The following is a 23,600-nucleotide window of genomic DNA, read 5'->3' on the forward strand; positions in this document are numbered from 1 at the left end:
TCAACCACATATCCTTCACATGATACAAAAATCTACGGGACACCGGAGAGACTTTCACTTCGGGCAAGTCTACGATGTTGCCTAAAAGCCCCGGCTTCAGGCCTGTCATGTATGGTGTCCTGCCGGGGACCAGGCCAAAAAGGCTAAAAATCATGCCTAATCAAGACTACCGGAAGGGATTGTGGTCAAAGCGTAAGGAAAGGTCCCGTTAAATAACTGACCCACCAACGTATCAGATACTACAATATTGTCCACGTTAACATGCTTTGATTTGGTTGGTTTGATTTATTATATGTACTTCCTATTAAAAGCCAGGGTCAGGTAAAGACAGCCTCCTGTTGATGTGATACCTTCCGTGAAGTGCAAGATTCATGTTTTGGTATGCTCATGTCGTGTCTTCTTGTATAGTTGAACCCTTGGCCTTTTTATAGTGTTATATAACTGAAACATGCCGCCGAAGACACCAATCAACACACCCTAACCGGACACATTATACTGACAACGGGCAAACCAGTCGTCCCTGAATCCTGAGCGCTAAGCAGGAGCAGAAACTACCACTTTTATAGACTATGGTGTATCTCGGGTAGGGGGAAAATACCCAAAGCCTCACAGGAGTACTCGACTAATGGCCAAATGTGATGCGGTATCAAGGAAGACGTTAGAAAGAATTAAGTCAATTAGGAAGGAATGAAAAGATAAATCCTAAATTAAGTCGCCTTTTACGATCATGCAATAAGGGCAGCTTGTACAACTCTAACGTCCTATACGCAGGGCCGACGTTACCATGTTGCAGTATTAACTATGAATCAATTAGCTACAGTTACAAAATTTCATTTTTGTCATTGTTAAAATTAAAGATGACTGAGCAGCCGTTCTGAATCCGGTGAACCCAAAACGTTAAACAGTGGATCCAGATGGCATAGGAAATCCTCCTACTAAATTTGAGAATATTTCAATCCCTTAAAAAACAACGGACAAACGGACGGACATTTCGGTACGGGGGTCATAATAATGATGGGAGGTCAAGGTATGTGTATTTTATCCGGTTATTATTTAGGTGACCTCGTGAGATATCCGGATGTTCTAGAGACGGCATTCAGTGGATTACAAACGTCTGAGACTTAAACTTCCTTGCAGCTCACAACAAAGCATCGAAATGGCACCATTAGCGGCAGATTATGTATCGGTATTTGTAAAAACGAAATAGTTTATAGTACATGAGCCTGTGTGATTCATTAGGTAAGTACATCGCACCTATAATACAATAGAGTACTTTCATTTGATTTTTATGCTGACAGTAAGTCTACAAACAAACTCTCAAACCTCATCACATCATGTATATACACTTTGCTTTTAAAGAGAAATAACATTTTCGTACTACGAGAAAGAGAACAAGCGGAAAACCTTTCAAAGAGGGTGATTACTATACAAACTTGTTCATTCTTTCTGGCAATTTTAAGTTACTATATTTTGTTGCTGAACAATGCGAACGAAACTCAATTAAGTGATTTGTGTAGAATTTGTAAATAGGCTGCCAAAGGAACCAATTTCCCAGTCACATACCTAACACCACTTTCTGGTTTAAATTTCGTTATATCTTCCTCTCATAATATATAGTTTTTTTTGTTAAGGGTCTTAACTAAATTGGTTTATAAGATAGTTTCATTTACTTTTCATGATGCACTACATAACGTAGGAACCCTTCATTGATTAAGTCTTGCAATCTTCAGCGTAAAAGGTCAACGCTCAATACAGGAAAGCAAGGTCGTTGTTTGTCAAGGTATGTTGTTTATAATACACCGGCAGCTGTCTTCTCTCGTAAACTCAGCTATTTACCATATGTCATATATATAGGCTACGATGCCATTGAGTAGCTTATTTTCACATCGTTTAAAACAGTTTAAAATCATCCTTTCCCATAAATTTCCTTACAACATTTGAACTTCTGGAAACATTAAGTAAGGACAATATATGGTAAAGATATCTACATTGTACTATTTTGATAATTGTATACTGTAAACCAACTCTCTTTCGCGTGTAATTTATTTTCGCGAATTTAGCAATCGATGTTAATTCGCCAAAGATTATCTCTGCGAATTGATCTCTCAGAAAATTCTTGCACAATTTAAAATTCTAAAGTACCTTCATTCAATTTTAAATCCGTGAAAATATTTTAAAAAGAAATCTCGAAATTTAGTAGCCGCGAAAGAAAGTTCCTTCATAGACAGTATTTGTTATAACTCCCAGCTTCATTAGTCACTGGTACACACAATCATTTCAGATGATTATTATTTTTTTAAATCTAGCATTAAAGGAATGCATTGCAATTTGGGTTTGTTTTTAGAAGATTAGAAAATATCAATTTACCCTTAATAGTCAATATATATACTTTAAATTTATTACAGAAAAAAACTTTCACAAATAGTAGGCTGATACATTGTAAAAATATTTCACGAATATTTTTGTTATATTCATTTAAATTGATGCAAAAAGATTTTTAATTTTACCTTTAAAATGTTATTTTCTTTAGTCAAATCGGCGTAAAAACATAGACAGTTTCGGTTGGTTTTACAAACAGAATACTTGAAAATGGTTTAGTGGTAAAGTCCGACGGACAACCTCAAATGTAAATTTCGAAGCAGATTATCCGACGTCACACTATTGCGTTTAAGAGAAACATTCTTTTGAGAGAAAATATATTCGATAAATGTCGGTATATTAAAAGTAGACATACATTTCCGATGTTAAAATTATCTCGTTTACAGTAATTTGTAACAACTGTACTTAAAACTGCTGTGAAAGTAATGCAAAAACATATTCGCCGAACAAATATAACCATACGTACAAAAACAACGATAAGTCACGTGTCATTGTTATTTTCCTGAAATATACCATCTCCAAGGCCATAACTACAAGAGAAAGAAATATGCGTAGGAGGTCAGCAGAATGTTTTACTGTAACAGGCTGCCACGTGTCTAGGTCAAGCGTCCATCAGATCAGGTCAGTGAACCAGTTTCTGTTACATCTGCTGTAGCTCAGTATCGAAATGAAGGTCATGACCAATATAGCCCGGCAGTGATTGTAATGTCCAGATGGAGCTAATTGATTTTGTAATGAAACTTATACATCACGGAGTAAATCATTGTTTTATCACGAAATATAATATGTTTTATCAAGTGTTATACATTACATGATATTCTGAGTGTGCTAATATAATAAAAATGTAATTTGACTAACACAGTTTATTTGAATTATAATCAAGAAAACTATCCCAACTATGGAAATCACAATTCCATTTCTACCGTACATGACACATTTGTATAATGGTAGCGAAGCTTTAATATATTTATTGCTATTTACACAATACCAATTTCTCCTGGTAGTTACAGTATCGTAACGATTAATGCTGTTTACTCGAAAAGCCTTAATGTATAAATAATTTATACATCACAGAATTCTGATTATCTCCCAGCATACACAAAATACTTCACTATTACGAAGATCAAACATAAGCACGTCGGCATGGAAGAAAGGTTTACATTCCGAAAAAACAGTACCAACCCATGTTACCTTGTTTAATGCCTTAGCTGTTAATCTTAATTTTGAAAAGAAGAACCAATTATTCCTGGCCGTGGGCGCGCTGTTACCAATACAATACATTCTGTCACAATGACAAAGGTCTACCAATAAAACTACCGCCAGACCACGGCCTTGATCCGCCGACTTTCCTGGGGAAGTTAAATTTGTACATATGTTACATTGGCTAGAACATATATTAGTGTCATCAGCTAGGCTACTTCTCAGTGGTAAACAACACTGACAGACCTAGCTTAGTTATAGCATCCCCTAACTTACTACAACACACGAAATAAACCCAATCCTACTCCCTCGGGTACTTATTATTTACTTACAGTTCGACAGCTAGAACAGACATACACTCAAAACACAGTCAAGTCGTGACACCCAAACCTTACGAAGGGGAGTTTTACATATTTGTTATATTTCCTCTGATACATATTTTGAGAATTCAGAAAGCAAATACATCACATCCAGTACCGAAACCGACTCTATGACGTTTTTCCTAAATAAAACATTTGAAGCACGTTTGTGTTATGACACTTCTGTCGGCCAATTTCAATCTCAACAGTTGTTTCCTTAGTGTCAAGACTAAAGACTATATGGACCAGGGACCATTCATTGGATTCTAGTTATGGCATGTTAAGTGTTTTTGCATTTAAAACAATAAATCGTCTGGTACCTACATTTGATAGATATCACAAAAATACATTGAGATCCTGATCTGGCAATATTTTCCCTGAGGAAAGTCATCTATCACTCAAACATTTTCAATTCAGCTTTGCAATCTCATTTAATTAAAATCTTAGGCATCTATAAGGGAAAAGTGTGGCAATAATCTAGACGTATGCCATAATTAATCTGGTACGAGATAACCTTCTTGAATTTAAAACTTTCTTTCCAGGTATGGTGTTCAGAAGATCAGTTCTAAAAACGAATGAAATATATCAATAGTTTTCGCGATCGGGTACTGACTGGTGGGACATATCAATTGTCTGCTTTTTGACTTGGTTATACCTAGGAATGTAAGGTATATACTGCATGTATTTTAATGAGCTTTACTTACAGCATAACATCTGTATACTCAAAAAGGTTGTGTATTCTAAATAAACGTGACGTTTAGATCCAAACTCAGTTACTACTGGATATGATGCCATCGCGATTTCTGTTAGTAACTTGAGCCATCACAGTGAAGCAACTTTTAATTCAAGTTACACGTTTACAAATCCAGTTTATTTCGAATTTGTAGCTAATAGTAATCAGATGGATTATTTTAAATTGAGTTTGAAAGCATCCAAAAAAGGATGAAAAACATGTCATTAAGTGCTACACGAGATGCTAATGAGAAGAAATTGTGGCATTGTCGTATAATCAACATGTCTCAGTCTATTGCTTAGCCTATGATTTCCAAATTAACACGAAACATCGAGCCAATTTCACACCGTGTTATTACGCAACATATTAACATTTATTGAAATGATAAAAGGTGGGTACTGATGATATCTTCTCGTCACGACACATTGGCATCAACATGTGGATGCCTAAATTTAATTTTCACATCAGTCTAATTAATCTAAAAGGAATTTTATTGAAGACACTGCGTCCAGAACGACATATTCATCCTTGCGTGAACTTATACTCGATCTCCTAGCAGCAACTATAACCGCCAGTATAAACACGTGGATTAAATAAAACTGGCGTAAACTGCAGTGTAACGAAAATTACTTGAACCGACATAGGAACACACAACACAACACGTATCTGTTCGTAAAATCCAGTCCAAAATTATCAGTGATGCATCAAAGAAACGAATACCTGCAAAAAGACAATCACTATCACTATCGGTAAGATAAGGTACAAAATTACCGGTAAGTAAGAAAGACGATTATGGAAAACAATGAAAATAAAACCAGATGGACAACAAAGAAGAAAGCTTGATCGGCTTCTAGGTCAAACACGCTGTACCCTAGATCAGTATTGCATTACATTTGTTGATATCATAAAACTTCCCAGGTGTTATAATACATATAGAAATATTTTTTATTTTTTTTTCATTTTCTGAATTTCATTTTATGTTTTCCGGTGATACATGTACCAATGAATTGTACATTGTACATAGTAACTCGGGTAGTTTGTCTATTAAAATACATCACTTTCTCGGAATTATTTCAAACAAATACCAAAACAGAGTAATTTTTACGCTGTCAGTAACTTTACATTTTTTTGTATTAAAAGCAATGACATGTTCGTCTTTTTAAGCAATAGAGACAAACATAATACATTGCAGATAACCAACATTTAGAGTAAATACGTGGAAACCTAAAAAATGTCTGTACAATAAAATGAAACTATCGAATACTTCAGCTAAAACATTATTGAGACCTGGATCAGTGTCAGTTGCATTGTGATTTACATCAGAATATGATTGGCTATTTAGATACCTTTAATGCTGGCGAGGGGGTAAACGTTTGGCTTGTGTTTAGATAATGACAGCCAACTGTCTGTAAGATTATAAACACTACAGGACCCTTAATCGCACATTAGTATAATTAGGCCCCTCGTTACCACAAACTGGATAGCATCTTCTATCTTATCCTCCATTTCACTGGCCCAACAACCAGAGTTATCCCCAATTCACTAGTCCAACAACCAGAATTATCCCAACTCAACTGGTCCAACAACCAGAGTTAACTCGGTAAGTTCTCTAGAGGTTGGTCTTTGAAGTTACACCGAGTTTGGAGAAATTGTCTTGAAATCATTTTTTTAACATAAAAATTTGATAAATTTTACTAAAAACAATCAAAACGAAATTTTAGTTAAATCTTAACTATAGTTTTTATTACCCTAAATACAAAATTATAAATTTAATAGTTTACATAATTAATTTACAAAGCATCTACTATTTTGAAAAAAAACCAATGGCATTTATTCAACTCTACGATGTTAATCGTTTAATCAAACGGCTATCATAATACATGCATATAGCAATCCAAACAAGACAAAGAAATGTCCGCTTCAGATTCTGAAGTTGGTGGCAGACATGCACCGAAAATCAACAAGTGACGTATTTACCGAAAATCAACAAGTGACGTATTTCTGTCTGTATTCACTTTTTCTGATGTTCACAAGGAATAATGGTAAATCTCCGTCTGAGTATAAATTTGTTCCAAATGTACATAATTCATGTCATGATTTGGCCTAGATATTGAGCTCACTCTAACTTTTTTTCATTTTTGTTTTTAGCATCAGGTTATGAGGATGGTTTTTTGCCAGTATATATAACAGCATTGAAGGTTTCGAATGATATATTATGGCCTACTTATCTGTGGATAATTATGTATACATAAAATCATACAGGCCGCACACTTTGATTTCAATTTCATTCCTTTTTATAATGTCTTTCCATTTTATCACTCAACGGGAATTTCGGTTTTATAACTTACAAGAGTGGATTACATTTATTTTTAAGTACTAGTTTATGAAAAACAATCTGTTAGATATTAATATCGTCTTTAAGCTAGAGCTTTTTATTCACATTGTGGTCATATTTTCCCATAAAGCCAAGTAATTATGTCTTATCACATTTCATACATACCATTATGAACTGATGTAGGTGTGGTGGAGCTTTGCTTGTATAATGCAATTATATTTTATTATGAAATATATATGCCTGACCTAGGCCATTTATAATAACATACTTAAGAAAAATGAAATACATTTATCTTATTTGCAGAATTGTCTTGTGACGGAACCACTAAATTAGTATTTTTGTCTCTTGACAAACAGCAGATCAATTTAAATAGAAATGTCCATGCCACCTACATATGTAAAGGACAGGACATGAGAGACATAGATTAAAACTACGAGTATATACCTCAATTTCATATCGGGAGCATGGCACAGCCACACTACACAACAGTTGTACTCCATACTAGCTAAGTCCTTGTTGTCACCAACATGAGGTAATATACCTATAGTACTGCCAGTTATCTTTATTCTGACGTTTGACATTTACCAAATAGAAAAATCAAAAACATATGTTAGATATGAATGTCATAAGTGGCTAAAATCCAAGGAATTGGTTTCTGATCTGTTGTCTTCCATCTATGTACTTCACAGTCAATAATGAACATTATTTTACTGGGTATGATCTTTTTCAAATAAAGCAGTCAACAAATCATTGAAGCACAATAAGCAACGATCTTAAATCATCAAAAAACACTGAATTTATGAAGAAAGTTTTTCCAACGATAGCTCATAATGCAGATTCCGATAGTGCAATAGAGTGCAATAGTTTCAGCCGCAGTCTGTCAATCAAGGGAAGACTAGTGTGTAAGGTGGTACAGTATAGGGCCATATGGTATTGTGATAGAGGGACCGCAGAATCAAACCAAAAATAGATTCCTGGAAATCCCCTTTTGGGCACAAGATTTCATAGAGAGGTGAATGTTTCGGAGCCTGCTGATTGGGTACTCAGGGCGCATCAGTTTCAAATGTTTAATGTGTGGGTTGGGCAATACATGTAGATGTAAAATATGTAAAGAAATTTTAAAATTCTGGCAAGTGTGTGTCTGACAGGGGGAGGTAATCAATATTGGAATTTCATGAATATGTTGGTCAATTTTTGGTGCGGAATTCAACATAAGATGGAACCCCCCACATAAAAGTTTAGCAAGATGGTAGATCTTTATTTCTTTTCATTCACAGGTATGCCAGATGCCATTCTTCAAAATTAGTGACAGGTGACCAGACTTGAAAACTCCATTTAACCTGGACAGTGGCAAACGTTAATATATCGTATATAGCGAAATCATTTGGTTCTGCGGTCTCTATAGAAAAATGTAGATGGTGGTCAAAGATAATAATTCTGACAAAATGCAGGAAACTATATATATCAATAGTGGCATAAGCACGATAACCTAACAAAGTAGTGTGATATTAGACCTTTATCAACTTTAATATGCTACACACTCAGGCCTGTTTCCGTGACTGTTAGTACATATAGAATATACAAGTAGCTCCGTCCGTTAAAAGATTGGCAAGTGGCTGAATTGTTTTCAACTTGCTTCAACCCTTCCCATGCCCACTATAAATCACTTCATCCCCTATTCCTGTTTATAGACTGCTCCAGATCATACCCAGAACTCTTCCAGATCATACCCAGAACTCTATGTAAATTTTTGCTCTATTCCTACCTAAGCCTGGAGAGAATCAGTTCCAAAATCAGACCTTTGTCCATTCCTTAACTGCTGCCAATTTGCATTGATTGTGATGTGTGACCAAAACATCAATGCAACTCTTTGCTGCAGAAATATATGATGCATTAAATTTGAAAATTCATGATTACAAATAAAACTGTTTAATATTTAGTTTATTATGTAATTTTAGCCCACCATTAACAGATGACGGGTTTCAAATCAACGGTCATCATTTGTTCCTCCATTTTGTATCAATATGTTACTACCTTGTGAATACGATGTGATATGGAAAAGTAATACTGAATCAGATGGAGTAGGGGTCAATATTGTTTTGACAGTTCATATCACACGTTTTCAAAAGAATATATGAAATTTTTTTTTAAACAATTGTTATACAGGCAAGACAGCCTTGTTGATTGGCATTGGAGCTGTTAGTGGATGTAGTCAGGCAGGAACAGTGGTTGCGAGTACACTGATTAGCTGCAGAATGTGCATCCTGCTGGCTGTGGAGCAGACAGGTGAAAGACTGGAATGTAATCCAATGACAAGCATTAAGCTAATCACACAGTTGACCAACAATATCCAGGACATTTCTGGTGAACATGGGTTGAAACGTCTACAGACTGACAGTCTGGCTGCCAATGGATAATACTCCACTAAATATTTGGTACATATTCAAATTCAATGTCCATGTTCACTATCTTTATATACTCCTGGAATACATGCATGTGGTTGGTAGCCTTTTTGTATTCATGAAACCGTTAGTCAGTAATACAGGAGACATGTTCATATAGTCCTCTTTTGTGTATCTACCTATGGCGGATCACATTTTGGTTGAAGTTTGTATGTATTATGAGGAAGTTCTGCTATATCTTCTATCAGTTACATTCAGAAACCCAATATAGTAAAAACAAATGTACATGGAATATAGAGAAGTGATCAATTGTACAAATGTACATGGAATATAGAGTGATCAATTATATGGGATCAACCTTTTGGTCACGCATATAATAATATATATTTTATAAATAAGTCTGTTGGACACAAAGACTTTTCACAGCTCTACATATACATTGGCTTTAATGTCTATACACACAATTATACTTACAGCAAACAATGGTCCAATGTCAACATCAAAGCCAAGGTCAGCAAATCCTGTAGCAATGACCTTACCACCACGGTCATGGCCATCCTGTCCTACCTTAGCAACCAGGATACGTGGTCGACGACCCTCCTTTTCTGAGAAATTCTGAAAAGTAAGCAAATTGTATCATTATTTTTCATATTTTAGATGACAGATATATTTTTGTATGTATTTCAATAAACAAAAATATCTAAGAGGATAACATATAGAGCATGCCAATATTTGGTGATCTGTACCCTGTCCTCAAAGTGATAGAGGGGGAATAACTCTAATAAAAATAAAGGAAAAGCTGAAATGCTATTACATAAGTTCTGGTAAATATAGGTTTCTATTATATCTTTAATATCAATGTAGTTTAGTAAATTAAAAACAAATCAATTCTAAAGTGAATTGAAAATTTCACTTGGATGTCATCTTGTAACAATTCAATGCTCTTCCAAAAGTTTTGTTAGTTGCCATTTTTGAAACCAATAGTTTTGGGTGATTTCAAGCAGCTACAGTTGTGTGACTGCATAACGTACCAAAAACGCATACATCGTGCGCACATCTGTGCGGTTTGGATCGCACACCGCACAGCTGTGCGATTGGGGCGATCGGTCAGTCATGCGCGATATCTAAATCTCATGCATCATTTCTGTTTAAACATGTTTCTACACATGTAATATTTCATCGTAATATTTGAAATATATTTTGATTGACATATATTTATTTTGATTTATTCATTGTATTGTCAGTTTGGGCGATCTCTTTATGATTATTTATAAACCTGAAATATCAAAATAAAGCAAAAGTTGTGTCATTTAGTAAAAGTCATGTTATATAATTCAAGTTGATCATGTATATCATAATGTGGAGTTAATCATAACATGTAGAGATCATGTAGATCTGTTTTAGTGTTTTGCACATACACATAAAATACAATATTACATCATATTATCATATTAACATGTACGTAGATGCGCGTGTAGTATACCCAATGCATTTGGTACAAAAGTGTGTCACATACACTATATATGTACTGTAAAGTGTACATATATGTACGTGGGTATACAGGTATACACTCTACCTGCATATACATATATGACTTGTGTACTGCAGGGGCGTAGGAAGCGGGGGGGGTGGGGGCCCCGTTCCCAGGGGGGGGAGCAAACATGTATTTTTGCCCACCCATTTCCGCCGAGTGAAATGTTCTAAAAATGCACATTTGAAAGAAAAAAGGTCCTCCTGCACATTTTTGTACTTCATTTTAGAAAATTTTCCGCTGTGTGACGTGTTTCCTAAAACGTTCGAATGTTCCATCCTTTAAAAATGAAAATTTGATACACACAAACTAAAAATGTCCATCAAGGGATTATACTATTTCAAACAAAATGCTTCTTAAAATATTAATTTGTTTATATGTCTTAGCAAGACAATCGATTCATTATTATTTTGAAGTTACACAACAATGTGCCGATGGTGTGAATCTGGTATGTTCAGATCGAGCTGGGTTGCATGGTATGACGACACTCACAATTATCATTTCTAAATGCAGGTAAGCTTTCTAAGACCCCGGGGGTCAATTTTCAAATCGAAGCTACCATTGCATTATAAGTGCTTACTCATTCTTTCAGTTTCAGAGTAAGAAGATCGTTTGATGATGGAATAATAGCTACAATTACGACCCCTTGAAGACTCCCGCGCCCAACAGGCCCACCGGGGGCTCAGCCCCATCATTTTTGCAAAATTTTGAATCCCAAACCCTATAAAGTATGCTATCCACACATTCAGCATTAATGAGCGTAATCCCATGTTAAGTTTCAGAGAAAAAGTCATTTATAATAGGGAAATTGACCACTTTTGACCCCGCCCCTCAGGCCCCCGGGGGTTTTCAGCCCTATCATTTGCACAATTTTGAATTCCCACACTATAAGGATACTACCATTGTATTATGGGTGCTATAACCGTGCTTAGTTTCAGAGAAAAAGTCGTTTATATTGAAAATAGCCAAATTGGCCACGTTCGACCCCGCCCCTCAGGCCCCCCTGGGGGGTCAGCCCCAATCATTTTGCACAATTTTGAATCCCACCCTATAAAGATGCTACCATTGCATTATGGGTGCTATACCATGCTTAGTTTCAGAGAAGAAGTCGTTTATATGGAAATAGTCAAATTGACCCCATTTGACCCCGCCCCTCAGGCCCCCGGGGGGTCAGCCCCATCATTTGTACAATTTTGAATCCCCACCCTATAAGGATGCTACCATTGCATTATGGGTGCTATCCCATGCTTGGTTTCAGAGAAGAAGTCGTTTTTATATGGAAATAGCCAAATTGACCCCTTTTGACCCCGCCCCTCAGGCCCCCCCCCCGGGGGGTCAGCCACATCATTTGTACAATTTTTTAATCCCTACCCTATAACGATACTAATTGCCATTTGCAATATGAGTGCTATCTCATGCTTAGTTTCAGAGAAAAGTCGTTTATATGGAAATAGCCAAATTGACCCCATTTCTGACCCCGCCCCTCAGGCCCCCGGGGGGTCAGCCCTATCATTTGTACAATTTTGAATCCCCACCCTATAAGGATGCTACCATTGCATCTTATGGGTTGCTATCCATGCTTGGTTTCAGAGAAGAAGTCGTTTAAAATGGAAATAGCCAAATGGACCCCAATTGACGCCCAGACACCCCTCAGGCCCCCGGGGGGTCAGCCCCGATCATTTGTACAATTTTGAATCCCCACCCTATAAAGGATGCTACCATTGCATTATGGGTGCTATCCCATGCTTGGTTTCAGAGAAGAAGTCGTTTATATGGAAATAGCCAAATGACCCATCTTTTAGGCCCCGCACACCCACCAGGCCCCTGGGGGGTCTCAGCCCCATCATAGGTACAATTTTCCAGTTAGTAGCACCATAAGGATAGCTACCACCAAATTTTTTGTGTTGAAAATCACGACCAGCGGAGGTTTAGGGAACGAAGTCGATTGTTAGACGGAGACGGACGGACGACGGACGAACGGACGACGGACGACGGACGACGGGACGACGGACGAGCGGACGACGGACGCCACGGTATGAGGCATAAGCTCACCTTGGTCCTTCGGACCAGTGAGCTAATAAAAAAATGAACCGTGTTAAAAACTCCTTAAATTCATCAAAAGACATTGTAAAACTCATCTTCGCCATTCTCAAATCGTATTATTTTTTCTCGACGGGGGACCCCGACACCCCCAAACAACAAAATCTCACGCCTCCAGCTCTCGCAAATTCAACAAAATGCATCGTAAAACTCTTCTCAGCCATTCTAAAATCTAAAACTTTTTTTTCCTGGGGAGACACCCCGACACCCTAAACAACAAATCTCACGCCTCCAGCATTCGCCGACCAATTCAACAAAATGCATTGTTCAAACTCATCTCTGCCATTCTAAATCGTACATTTTTTACCCGTAGGAGACCCCGATGGACACCGTCCCGAACCAACCCACACGACAAAATACTTACGCCTTCGGCGCTCGCTAAAATCCATCAAAATACATCGTAAATCTCATCTCAGCCATTCTAAATTGTTACGAAGTTTTCACGAGAGACCCCGAACCCCTCAAACACCAAAAATCATGTCTTCGGCGCTCGCAAATTCAAAGATGTATCATCGTATTGTAAAACTTATCTCTGCCTATTCTAAATCGTATCATTTTTCCCGGGGAGACCCCGAACCCTCCCAATCACCAAAAATATCTATGACTTTTGGCGTCCACCACATCCATCATCAAAATATATCATCGTATTACATACTATGTTATAACATATGAAAAAAGTTATATACCAATTATCTCCAGTTGGGTGCTGCGAAGTGGGTGGTGAGGGTGGTGGTGTTACTGAAATATTGACGGACCTTTGCCCCCCACCTCCCCCATATATGTTTTCATCTTCCCCTACGCCAACTGTACTGTAATCTATATATTGTCACTAGGCCTAGAACCCTTTTCTCCTACACTTTCCCCATTCCCACCACCTAAGAAGCTGACAATACCTTTACCTGAGATGATGATCAGTCGGGCATCACAGGTAAGTTGTATAATATTTCATCCATTTTCTTTAACCCCAGGGGGTCTATTATAGCATTCAATTCAATTGATAGCATGCTGTGACCGTCTCTGAACCTGTATAACCTGATTAGTTTTGTTAGATAAAAGTTTTTGAAGATTGATATGTTTATTAAATACGTAACAAATCATCATTGTAAAGGTCTAATTAGCCCAGTGCAGTAGACTTGTTTAGTAGCCTCAAGTACATAAATAGTCAGGTGAACAAAAGAAAACAAAATATATATTTACTATTTAATGGATATTCTTTATATATCACATTTTAGATCTACCATGTCTCCAATACAGTAGCATTAAAACCTCATCATCGTTTCGCATGTTTACTCAATAAAATATTGAATTCCTAAATTTATATCAACCACGATATCTATCGCCCGCCCAAACACCATTCTTACTACCGCACAGACCGTACATCGTGCGCTTTCTATAATATGGCACAGACCGCACATCCGTCTGCATATCGTGCAATCATTGTGCGTATCACATCACTGTAATTGGTACATTCTGTTTAGTTGAGCCATTTTTGAAAACCAATAGGTTTAGGGTGATTTCAAGCAGATTACTAGATTAATGACTGGGGTTATTCACATCAGTCTTTATTTATATAAATGTCTGAGATACCTACCTCCACTTTTTTTGTTACCCTGCTGATTTCATCGTCCTCTCCAAAAGCTGATTTATATGCTCCACTGACCATTCTGTCAGAGGCTGTATGACGACCATACACCTAAACAAGCAACAACAATCATTTGTTTCTATGACGAAGAACAATTCTAAGGAGTATAGGTATATTCATGAATAAATTCCTTTTAAATTAAGCTTTATACAGTTTTATCTGCCATCATTTAAACCGTTTGCATGATATTTATTTTCCTTCTCTGAATTTATGTTAGTATTTCTGAATCTCGAAGAATTAAAATGAATGCTTTGTACAAGATACATGTAGTTACAAACCAGTAAGGATTGTGAACAGTGAATCTAGGCTAGCTGTAATGAATACTAATTAAAACATGAATTTTGAAGAAAAAATCGAACTTAATAAACTTTAGAACAAAATATCCCATGTTGATAAATTTATTTTGAATTAAAAATATCATATCAAGAGTAGATTTCAAAGTAGCTTTTACCAAATACTTCAATCAACGCAACAGATCAATAATTAACACAAGTTACAATCAATAATGTACCTTTGTCATGGCCTCAGTAATCTCTCCTACAGTACACCGAGCTCTAGCTGCTTCCATACTGAGACCCAACAGATTCCCATCTCCACTCTCACAGGCCTTAGAAATAGCCTCTAATGCTTCTTTTGCCTATTGGTGAAACAAATCATAAATTACAAATAGTGATTTGAGGTGGGGGGAAAACAGGTGTTATGATCATATGCCATAAACCGATGGTCTAACATATAAACTGTCAGTTAGATAATTTGTGAACAATTTCAATGATCTGTGTCATATAAGAAATCATAACCCAATTTATTAAATGAGGAGAACAAACCACACATTTGATATTTTTTATTGACTTTAAACAATATAAACTTTACCTTATTTTTGGTCTCGTGCTGCCTTGACAGCGTTAAGTCGTTCTATTTGTTCTGTGCGGACCTGATTGTTGTCGATAGACCGTACTTCAACATGTTCCTCTGTTGCTAATCTGTGTTTGTTCACTCCCACAAATCACTTCCTGCTCACTGTCAATTCTGGCCTGTCGTTTGGCTGCACATTCCTCTATCTTCAGTTTGGGCATCCCTGAGGCTACTGCCTTGGCCATTCCACCCATATCTTTCTATCTAAAGTTTTCCTTCTCTGAATTTACTTGTTAGCAAAATTGCAAACGTGAAACTTGTCTGCTTACCAACAAGGTACCAAACCCACTGCATGAATTAATGAAAGATGAGGTACAAAAGCTGAGAATAGTTTTGAATAGTTTTAAGAAATTAATGATTAGAAAAGTGACTGATTCATCATCTTAACACATAAAATTGATATAGACAGTAAAAGGATGGTATCTCACCTGACCTCCGTTTCTGAATGTCTGAATACTCAAGAATTAAAATCAATGCTTTGTAATACATGTAGTTGCAAACCAGTAAGGGTTGTGAACAGTGTATCTAGGCTAGCTGTAATGAATACTAATTAAAACATGAACTTTGAAGAAAAAATCGAACTTAATAAACTTTAGAAAAAAATATCCCATGCTGATAAATTTATTTTGAATTAAAAATATCATATCAAGAGTAGATTTCAAAGTAGCTTTTACCAAATACTTCAATCAACGCAACAGATCAATAATTAACACAAGTTACAATCAATAATGTACCTTTGTCATGGCCTCAGTAATCTCTCCTACAGTACACCGAGCTCTAGCTGCTTCCATACTGAGACCCAACAGATTCCCATCTCCACTCTCACAGGCCTTAGAAATAGCCTCTAATGCTTCTTTTGCCTATTGGTGAAACAAATCATAAATTACAAATAGTGATTTGAGGTGGGGGGAAAACAGGTGTTTCATAATAGTCTAACATAAACTGTCAGTTAGATAATTTGTGAACAATTTCAATGATCTGTGTCATATAGGAATCATAATCCAATTTATTAAATGAAGAGAACAAACCATACATTTGATATTTTTATTGACTTTAAACAATATAACTTTACCTTATTTTGGTCTCGTGCTGCCTTGACAGCGTTAAGTCGTTCTATTTGTTCTGTGCGGACCTGATTGTTGTCGATAGACCGTACTTCCACATGTTCCTCTGTTGCTAATCTGTGTTTGTTCACTCCCACAATCACTTCCTGCTCACTGTCAATTCTGGCCTGTCGTTTGGCTGCACATTCCTCTATCTTCAGTTTGGGCATCCCTGAGGCTACTGCCTTGGCCATTCCACCCATATCTTCTATCTATAGTTTACAGGTTAATTTCATCCATTAGCAAATATATCCAAACTTTCTTTCAATCTTTACTTGATATTAATTGAAAATCAATCATTCTTTCAACATTCTTTTCTAAGGATAACTTAACATTGAGTTTTGGCAAAATTGCGAACGAGAAACTGTCTGCTTACCAAAAGGTACAAACCACTGCATGATTAATGAAAGATGAGTACAAAAGCTGAATAGTGAATAGTTAAGAAATTAATGATTAGAAAAGTGACTGATTCATCATCTTAACATAAAATTGATATAGACAGTAGAAAGAAGGTATCTCACTGACCTCCTTGATGACCTTGAGTGCAGCCTCATACATGTCCTCAGTCAGACTCTCTATCATGTACGAGCCGCCCCAGGGGTCAGCCACATTAGGGATACCAGATTCCTCCTGTAGGATGATCTGTGTGTTACGGGCAATACGGGCACTGAACGGGGTTGGTAGACCAAGGGCTTCGTCAAAGGAGTTAGAGTGTAGTGACTGTGTACCGCCAAACACAGCCGCCATAGCCTCAATTACAGTTCGCATGATGTTATTGTAGGGGTCCTGTCAAAATAAATGTACATTCAATATTATTATTACTTGTGAGCAGTAATGTATTCCAAAAGAGTTTCAATTTATTTGTTATTTCAATAAGTTATTCTGATATACTGCAAGAACCAAATGAGTAAAAATCATATTTTAATGAAATGATAATACATATGTATACCTGTTCTGTGAGTGACCAGCCTGATGTCTGACTGTGTGCCCTCAACAACAAAGACTTAGGATCTTTGGGCTGAAACTTCTTCTTAACGAGATGTGCCCAAAGTCTTCTAGCTGCTCTCAGTTTAGCTATTTCCTACAACATACCAATATTTGTAAGATAATGAAACAATATATTACTAAACATCATCCTAAATATTGGATTCCAAATAAAAGAATACAAATGTATGAGTAGTTCAATTCTATACCAGAAAATTACATTTGTATTTTAATCAGTATCTTATTACCATTTAGGAGGACAAATGTGTTAAATTGACAAAGAGATGTTAATATAAACATTATAAATTTTAGTTTAATCTATCATTATTACTCTCTCAAATATCAAGCCACCTCAACAGAATTTTCTATGTATGTGCCTGGACAAAACTACGGAAAACATCAAACAACACAATTAATTTATCAACAGCATTTTTTTCATATACAAGTTACATGTTTACTTAATATTCAACATTATTATTTTCTAAAGCCAAGTGTACTTACCATATAAAAGTTCATTCCGATTCCCCAAAAGAATGATAGTCTTGGAGCAAATTTGTCAATATCTAGACCTCTCTCTAACCCTATTAAAATCAAATTAATTACAATTGTAAGAACAAAACATTGTGGTAAATTACAAGTGATGGAATCTGATGGATGCTGATGTTTATTGTAGTAACATGAAGAATACATGCTTTTCAATGAAATTATAAATAAGCATCATTTCAACAAATCTGTGAAAAAAGAATTATGCATAACACTGCAGTATATCTTAAATTGCCTCTCTCACTTTGACTTATTCCTATCGGATGTTGGTAGCCCTGCCACCACTATCGTTAGAATAGCAACACCTTAGCCTTGCAAGCTTCCTCGACTATTGTAGAATTTGAGACAATGACATAGAACAAAGATATTACAGAAAATCTCCTGTAATATTTAAATCAAGTTTACTTAATTCATACAATTATTACATGTTATCTTCTTTGCTTTTAACACTTTTTCTTACCAGTTTGGATATATTGAAGACCGTCTGCTAATGTGAAGGCCAGCTCTAACACAGCATCTGCTCCAGCCTCTTGCATGTGATAGCCAGATATTGAAATGGAGTTAAACTTTGGCATATTCTGAAGACAACAAAAAGTAGTCATAATCTTAGAGTAGCATTATCAAATTTCGCATTTGGTAATTATTACAATGCAATACTTCCTGAAATACCAGCTGTAAAACATGCATGTACGTATGGAACTTTTTTTTTTTTTTTAAATTTAAGGGACCTTAATGATTACCCTGATCTACATACAGAAGTTAATGTTAGTCAATAACCTTTACTGTCTTACCTTTGATGTGTACTGGAAAATATCTCCGATGACCTTCATGGAAGGTTCTGGTGGAAATATATATGTGTTTCTGACCATGAACTCCTTTAAGATGTCATTCTGTATGGTCCCTGCTAGCTCAGATTGTTTGGCACCCTAAAATAGATAAATAATACATATATACATAAAAATATACATAACATATAAGTGGCACACCAAAATTCACTACATGTATATTTACAATGGCTATATATTGAAGTAATACTTTAATTCAAGAGTACACTTGTTATCTACTCTTGAACGGTGGTTCTGATCACTATCTTATAACCTTGGGTATGAGTTATCTACCCTTGAGATTTGGTTGTGATCACTGCATTATTACCATGGGTAAGAGTTATCTACCCTTGAGATTTGGTTCTGATCACTACATTATTACCATGGGTAATAGTTATCTACCCTTGATATGTGGTTCTGATCACTACCTTATTACACCATGGGTAAGAGTTATCTACCCTTGAGATGTGTTCTGATCACCACCTTATTCCTTTGAGTGAGAGTATCTTGCCCTTAGGAATTGGTTCTGATTTTTAAAAAATAATTAATGCCTAAAAATGACACAACAATTAATATTTTCTATCATGAGAATCCATTCACTATCATAGCAAAACAAATGTATTTAAAGCTGAGTAAGCTTATATCGGGGAGGAACAGGTTGATGCTTTATTTCTGTCTGTTTTACTGACCTGTTCCTCGGCAGACACTACAAACATAGCCATCACAGGGAGGACTGCCCCATTCATGGTCATGGATGTAGAGATCTTGTTGAGAGGGATACCACTGAAGAGGATGTTAGTGTCCTCCACTGTGTCTATAGCCACTCCAGCCATTCCTACATCACCCTGTACACGGATGTTATCAGAGTCATATCTATAAAAAATATTAATTTGATTATCATAGGTACAAAGATACCACAGTTACTATATGTCACTCTGGAAAAAAATATTGTGAATTTGTGTCATGTCAACAATAACAAGTTATTTATCACTGCTAAGATAGATGAAAAATCATCTGAAAACGAAATGTCATCTAGAATATTGCCCATTAGTTTGATTTTTAAATGTCCACTAATGATATTTTAATCAGTCAAAATGAATCATTTTATTGTAAGTCCCAATTACAGATATAAGTTAACTTGAAACAATTATTATAATAAACTTTTTAATATCATAATGATTTATTTTTATGAAAATTACTTTAGTCTTCTTGTCGGTACATACAAGTAAAATTGATATGTACATGTATGTGATTATTTATTTGTTTAAGTAACTTACATTAAAACAATGTTCTTTTACATATAACCTGTAAATTGTTGAATACAATATTCACAAGAAAGGATAATTCATGCTTGCTTTATAGATCAAAATATGCCTACCCTCTGTGAGTAGCCAGGTCAAAGGCCACACTGAGTCCCTGTTGTCCTGCTGCAATGTTGTCTCTGTAGAATTTGTTACTTTCATGTACTGTACTGAATCCCGAATACTGAAATGGAAATCAAAAACAATTTCATAATGTATCCACTTTTTCAATATTCTCATTTGTATATTAATATTGATTTCTTTATCATCAATGACATAAATGTTTATCTTTTTAAGAAATGTATGGTTTTACCTGTCGGATGGTCCATGGCCGGAATGTATACATGGTACTGTAGGGACCACGGGTGTAGGGGTATTCCCCTGGGATCTCCCTTTCGATGTTTGCAGTATCATCTTTTGTGTACACTGGTTTGATGTTTATTCCCTGACAAAATACAATATAAAGACTAACTAGATTGAACTTTGGTTAGCATGAGTACTGTATATACCAGATACAGACATGCACTTATTTATAAGATTACATGAGCATGTTACCTGTATAATTATCTACAATGTACATAGATCACCAGCTACAGGTGACATACATCTATATTGGTCCCAATGCTTTAACATTTCACTACTTACTGTTTATTTTCATAGATAGATATCACAATTAAGTACCCTTTACATTTATTTCATACAGATCTACAATATGTCATGATTGGTTGTCCCTTGTACATGTAACTAATTCACATATCACCAACACATAAACTGATTTTCAAATTATAAGGTCATGGTTATAGTACAACTGCAATTTTTTTTTGATATCTGATACAATTAAATAATAGGGCTTTCAAGTAACAAATATGTATGCAGGTATCTGTGAATTGTATATACTCATATATAATAATGGTGAAAAAATAAAATTATAATAATACATATGTATTTCAGTTGATCGTTTGATTGTGAAGAGTTACTTCCCTTATGCCATGTTGTGTTTTTTTACTGTTTTTTTAAACCCTCAAGAACTATGCTCTACACTGCCTTTCATGCTGCAGACATTGCCATGTACATTTAAGCTATCTAACAAACCATTTACCTCTGGTGTTCTCCAGGTCAAGGTTTCCAGTGGATCCTTGCCTTTGATTTCCTTCTTTGCTTTCTCCTCCCAGACAGGGTCTAGTGGCTGTCTATGTAAACATCTACACCATGTCAGTGGTGCTGATGATTTCTGTTCAGATAAAAAAGTGTATACATGTACAACCACATTAATGTACAGGGAAAATACATACGATTCCTGTCGATTGCCCCAACCAGGAATCGAACCCATGACAGGTCTTCGGTGTGAAAAACTACGGCTCTACTGACAGAGCCAAAGAAGCATGCTCCATCAGCTGAGTGACAGAGACCGTATAAAACACTACCAGGTATGTACATGTACAAATGTACTGTATTGTACAAACCATGTCCTGGCCGACTCGCTCCTTTTACACTACTCCTCCTGTTATTCTTGGGATTTTCTAAATCTCAACTCAAGACTCTTAAACCACCTTTCATGGGTTATTTAGTTTGCCACCAATTAAGAAGAACAGGGAAAATACACTACACATGATTCCTGACAAGAGCCCCGATCAGGAATCTAACCTGGGTCTCCAGTGTGAAAAACTTCGGCTATACCGGCTGAGCAAAAGAAGCATGCTCCGTCAGCTGAGTGACGTTGACCGTATTTACAAACCATACAGACCTGCTCCCATTACACATGTATATTTTATGTAATGGTAAGGTATTTGTTGAATTCATTGTATTGCATGTATGTAATCATGTATTATATATATATATACAGGTCGGGGAGATGTCCTGTTATAAATACCTTTTTCGACAGATTCCATGTGTTATGCTACTGATTACATAGCTACATTTCGCTATTATAGGGGTATTTAAGCATTACTGTTCTCAATATCTTTTAGGGTTATGAAGTCATAGACGAAAAACAAAAGGACATTCTTTATAGACACAAAGCATCTAAGAAACAGAATTTCCATCTGTTTTTTGTTTATGACTTCATAACCCCAAAAGATATTGAGAATAATGCTTATAATTTAATTCAGATAATTCACTGAAGTACTGATTAGGTATATATTTCCATGATTTTACTTACTTTTACAATAAATCAAATTGAGTTGTGGCGCAGTGATACCTTATCCAATAATTCAGTTTTTTCCAATTACTGTGCCGCTTTTAAAATTCCAAGCAAAAATATTTCGTATATATGACGTCATAATACTTGACGTACTATTCTTTCAGTCTATGGAAAAATAACTTCAAAAGATCTAACCAATAGAAAGGAGTATAACATATGAAATTAAATTATTCCGTTATAATAGTGGTATCAGGATATCTCTAAGACCTGATAAATATAGTACGATGAACATTTACAGTTTACGTTAAGATATGATCAGATGGTAACACCAGGTACGTTATATTAAATATATTGTTTGTGCAGTGATGCATAAACAGCTGATAAAAGTAAAACGGAATGCAAATAAAAAATACATGTAAGTTCACATGTACAAATACTCCAATACTGTTAGATGTATAGCACCACGAGACACTTTTGATCATAACGTCGTCTTTAACCTCGGTATTGCCCATCAGAAGTTATCGACGTCTAATATTATTGGATTAACGTACTGTAGAAACAGAAAATGTTCATGTTAGGTATTGAGTGCACGGTTATGTAAATACAGATTTTGAGATAACGAAGGTAATTAACCTTCGTAGAGGAGCTATTCCGGTGAATACAGGAACGCAAGATTCCTGCTGACTTGATCATTCTCGATGCCATTCCATACGAAAGGTTTTTGAAGATGTTTTTCGTAACGGTGTTGACTCCACCAAGGACAATTTAGCCAACCGGATGTGTAAGGTCTTAAGATAAGTTTCGAGTAATGGCGGAATATAATTTCCGGATGTATTCCGTGCGAGCTTTAAAATAAATAACAGAATGTTACAAAATAATAAGTAAATCGTTCATAGTTGATTATAAAAAATAATGTTGAAGTTCTTTAAAAGCTCAAGTATAGTGTGTACGTAATGCATATAATATATATTTTATGGTTTACAAAAAAAAAAAAAAAAAAAAAAAAAAAAAAAAAAAAAAAAAAAAAAATAAACCTACAAAATGTCTCGTTTTGACATACAAAAAATGTACATGTAGCTGAAAGAGGTTATGAGATTTTCAATGTGACCAAT

The 23,600-nt window shown here is 35.7% G+C and overlaps 1 protein-coding gene across 1 annotated transcript in view; it reads right to left on the reverse strand.

Annotated features, from left to right (window-relative positions):
- Positions 1 to 23,289, reverse strand: part of LOC138314664 (methylmalonyl-CoA mutase, mitochondrial-like) — a 31,877-nt gene extending 8,588 nt beyond the window's left edge. Inside the window, exons 1-14 of the mRNA XM_069255120.1 lie at positions 23,122 to 23,289; positions 21,448 to 21,579; positions 20,662 to 20,793; positions 20,426 to 20,532; positions 19,737 to 19,920; positions 19,015 to 19,149; positions 18,684 to 18,801; positions 18,182 to 18,261; positions 17,646 to 17,777; positions 17,222 to 17,482; positions 16,666 to 16,908; positions 16,328 to 16,453; positions 14,631 to 14,732; positions 9,883 to 10,023 (exon numbers count right to left, since the gene is read on the reverse strand). Of these exons, the coding sequence (XP_069111221.1) occupies positions 9,883 to 10,023; positions 14,631 to 14,732; positions 16,328 to 16,453; positions 16,666 to 16,908; positions 17,222 to 17,482; positions 17,646 to 17,777; positions 18,182 to 18,261; positions 18,684 to 18,801; positions 19,015 to 19,149; positions 19,737 to 19,920; positions 20,426 to 20,532; positions 20,662 to 20,793; positions 21,448 to 21,579; positions 23,122 to 23,193 (1,965 nt within the window). The 5' untranslated portion in view covers positions 23,194 to 23,289. The remainder of the gene's footprint in view (positions 1 to 9,882; positions 10,024 to 14,630; positions 14,733 to 16,327; positions 16,454 to 16,665; positions 16,909 to 17,221; positions 17,483 to 17,645; positions 17,778 to 18,181; positions 18,262 to 18,683; positions 18,802 to 19,014; positions 19,150 to 19,736; positions 19,921 to 20,425; positions 20,533 to 20,661; positions 20,794 to 21,447; positions 21,580 to 23,121) is intronic.
- Positions 23,290 to 23,600: the final 311 nt, after the last annotated feature.

The sequence above is a fragment of the Argopecten irradians genome, chromosome 2 (genome assembly GCF_041381155.1).
Source record: "Argopecten irradians isolate NY chromosome 2, Ai_NY, whole genome shotgun sequence".
NCBI classification, from domain to species: Eukaryota; Metazoa; Mollusca; class Bivalvia; order Pectinida; family Pectinidae; genus Argopecten; species Argopecten irradians.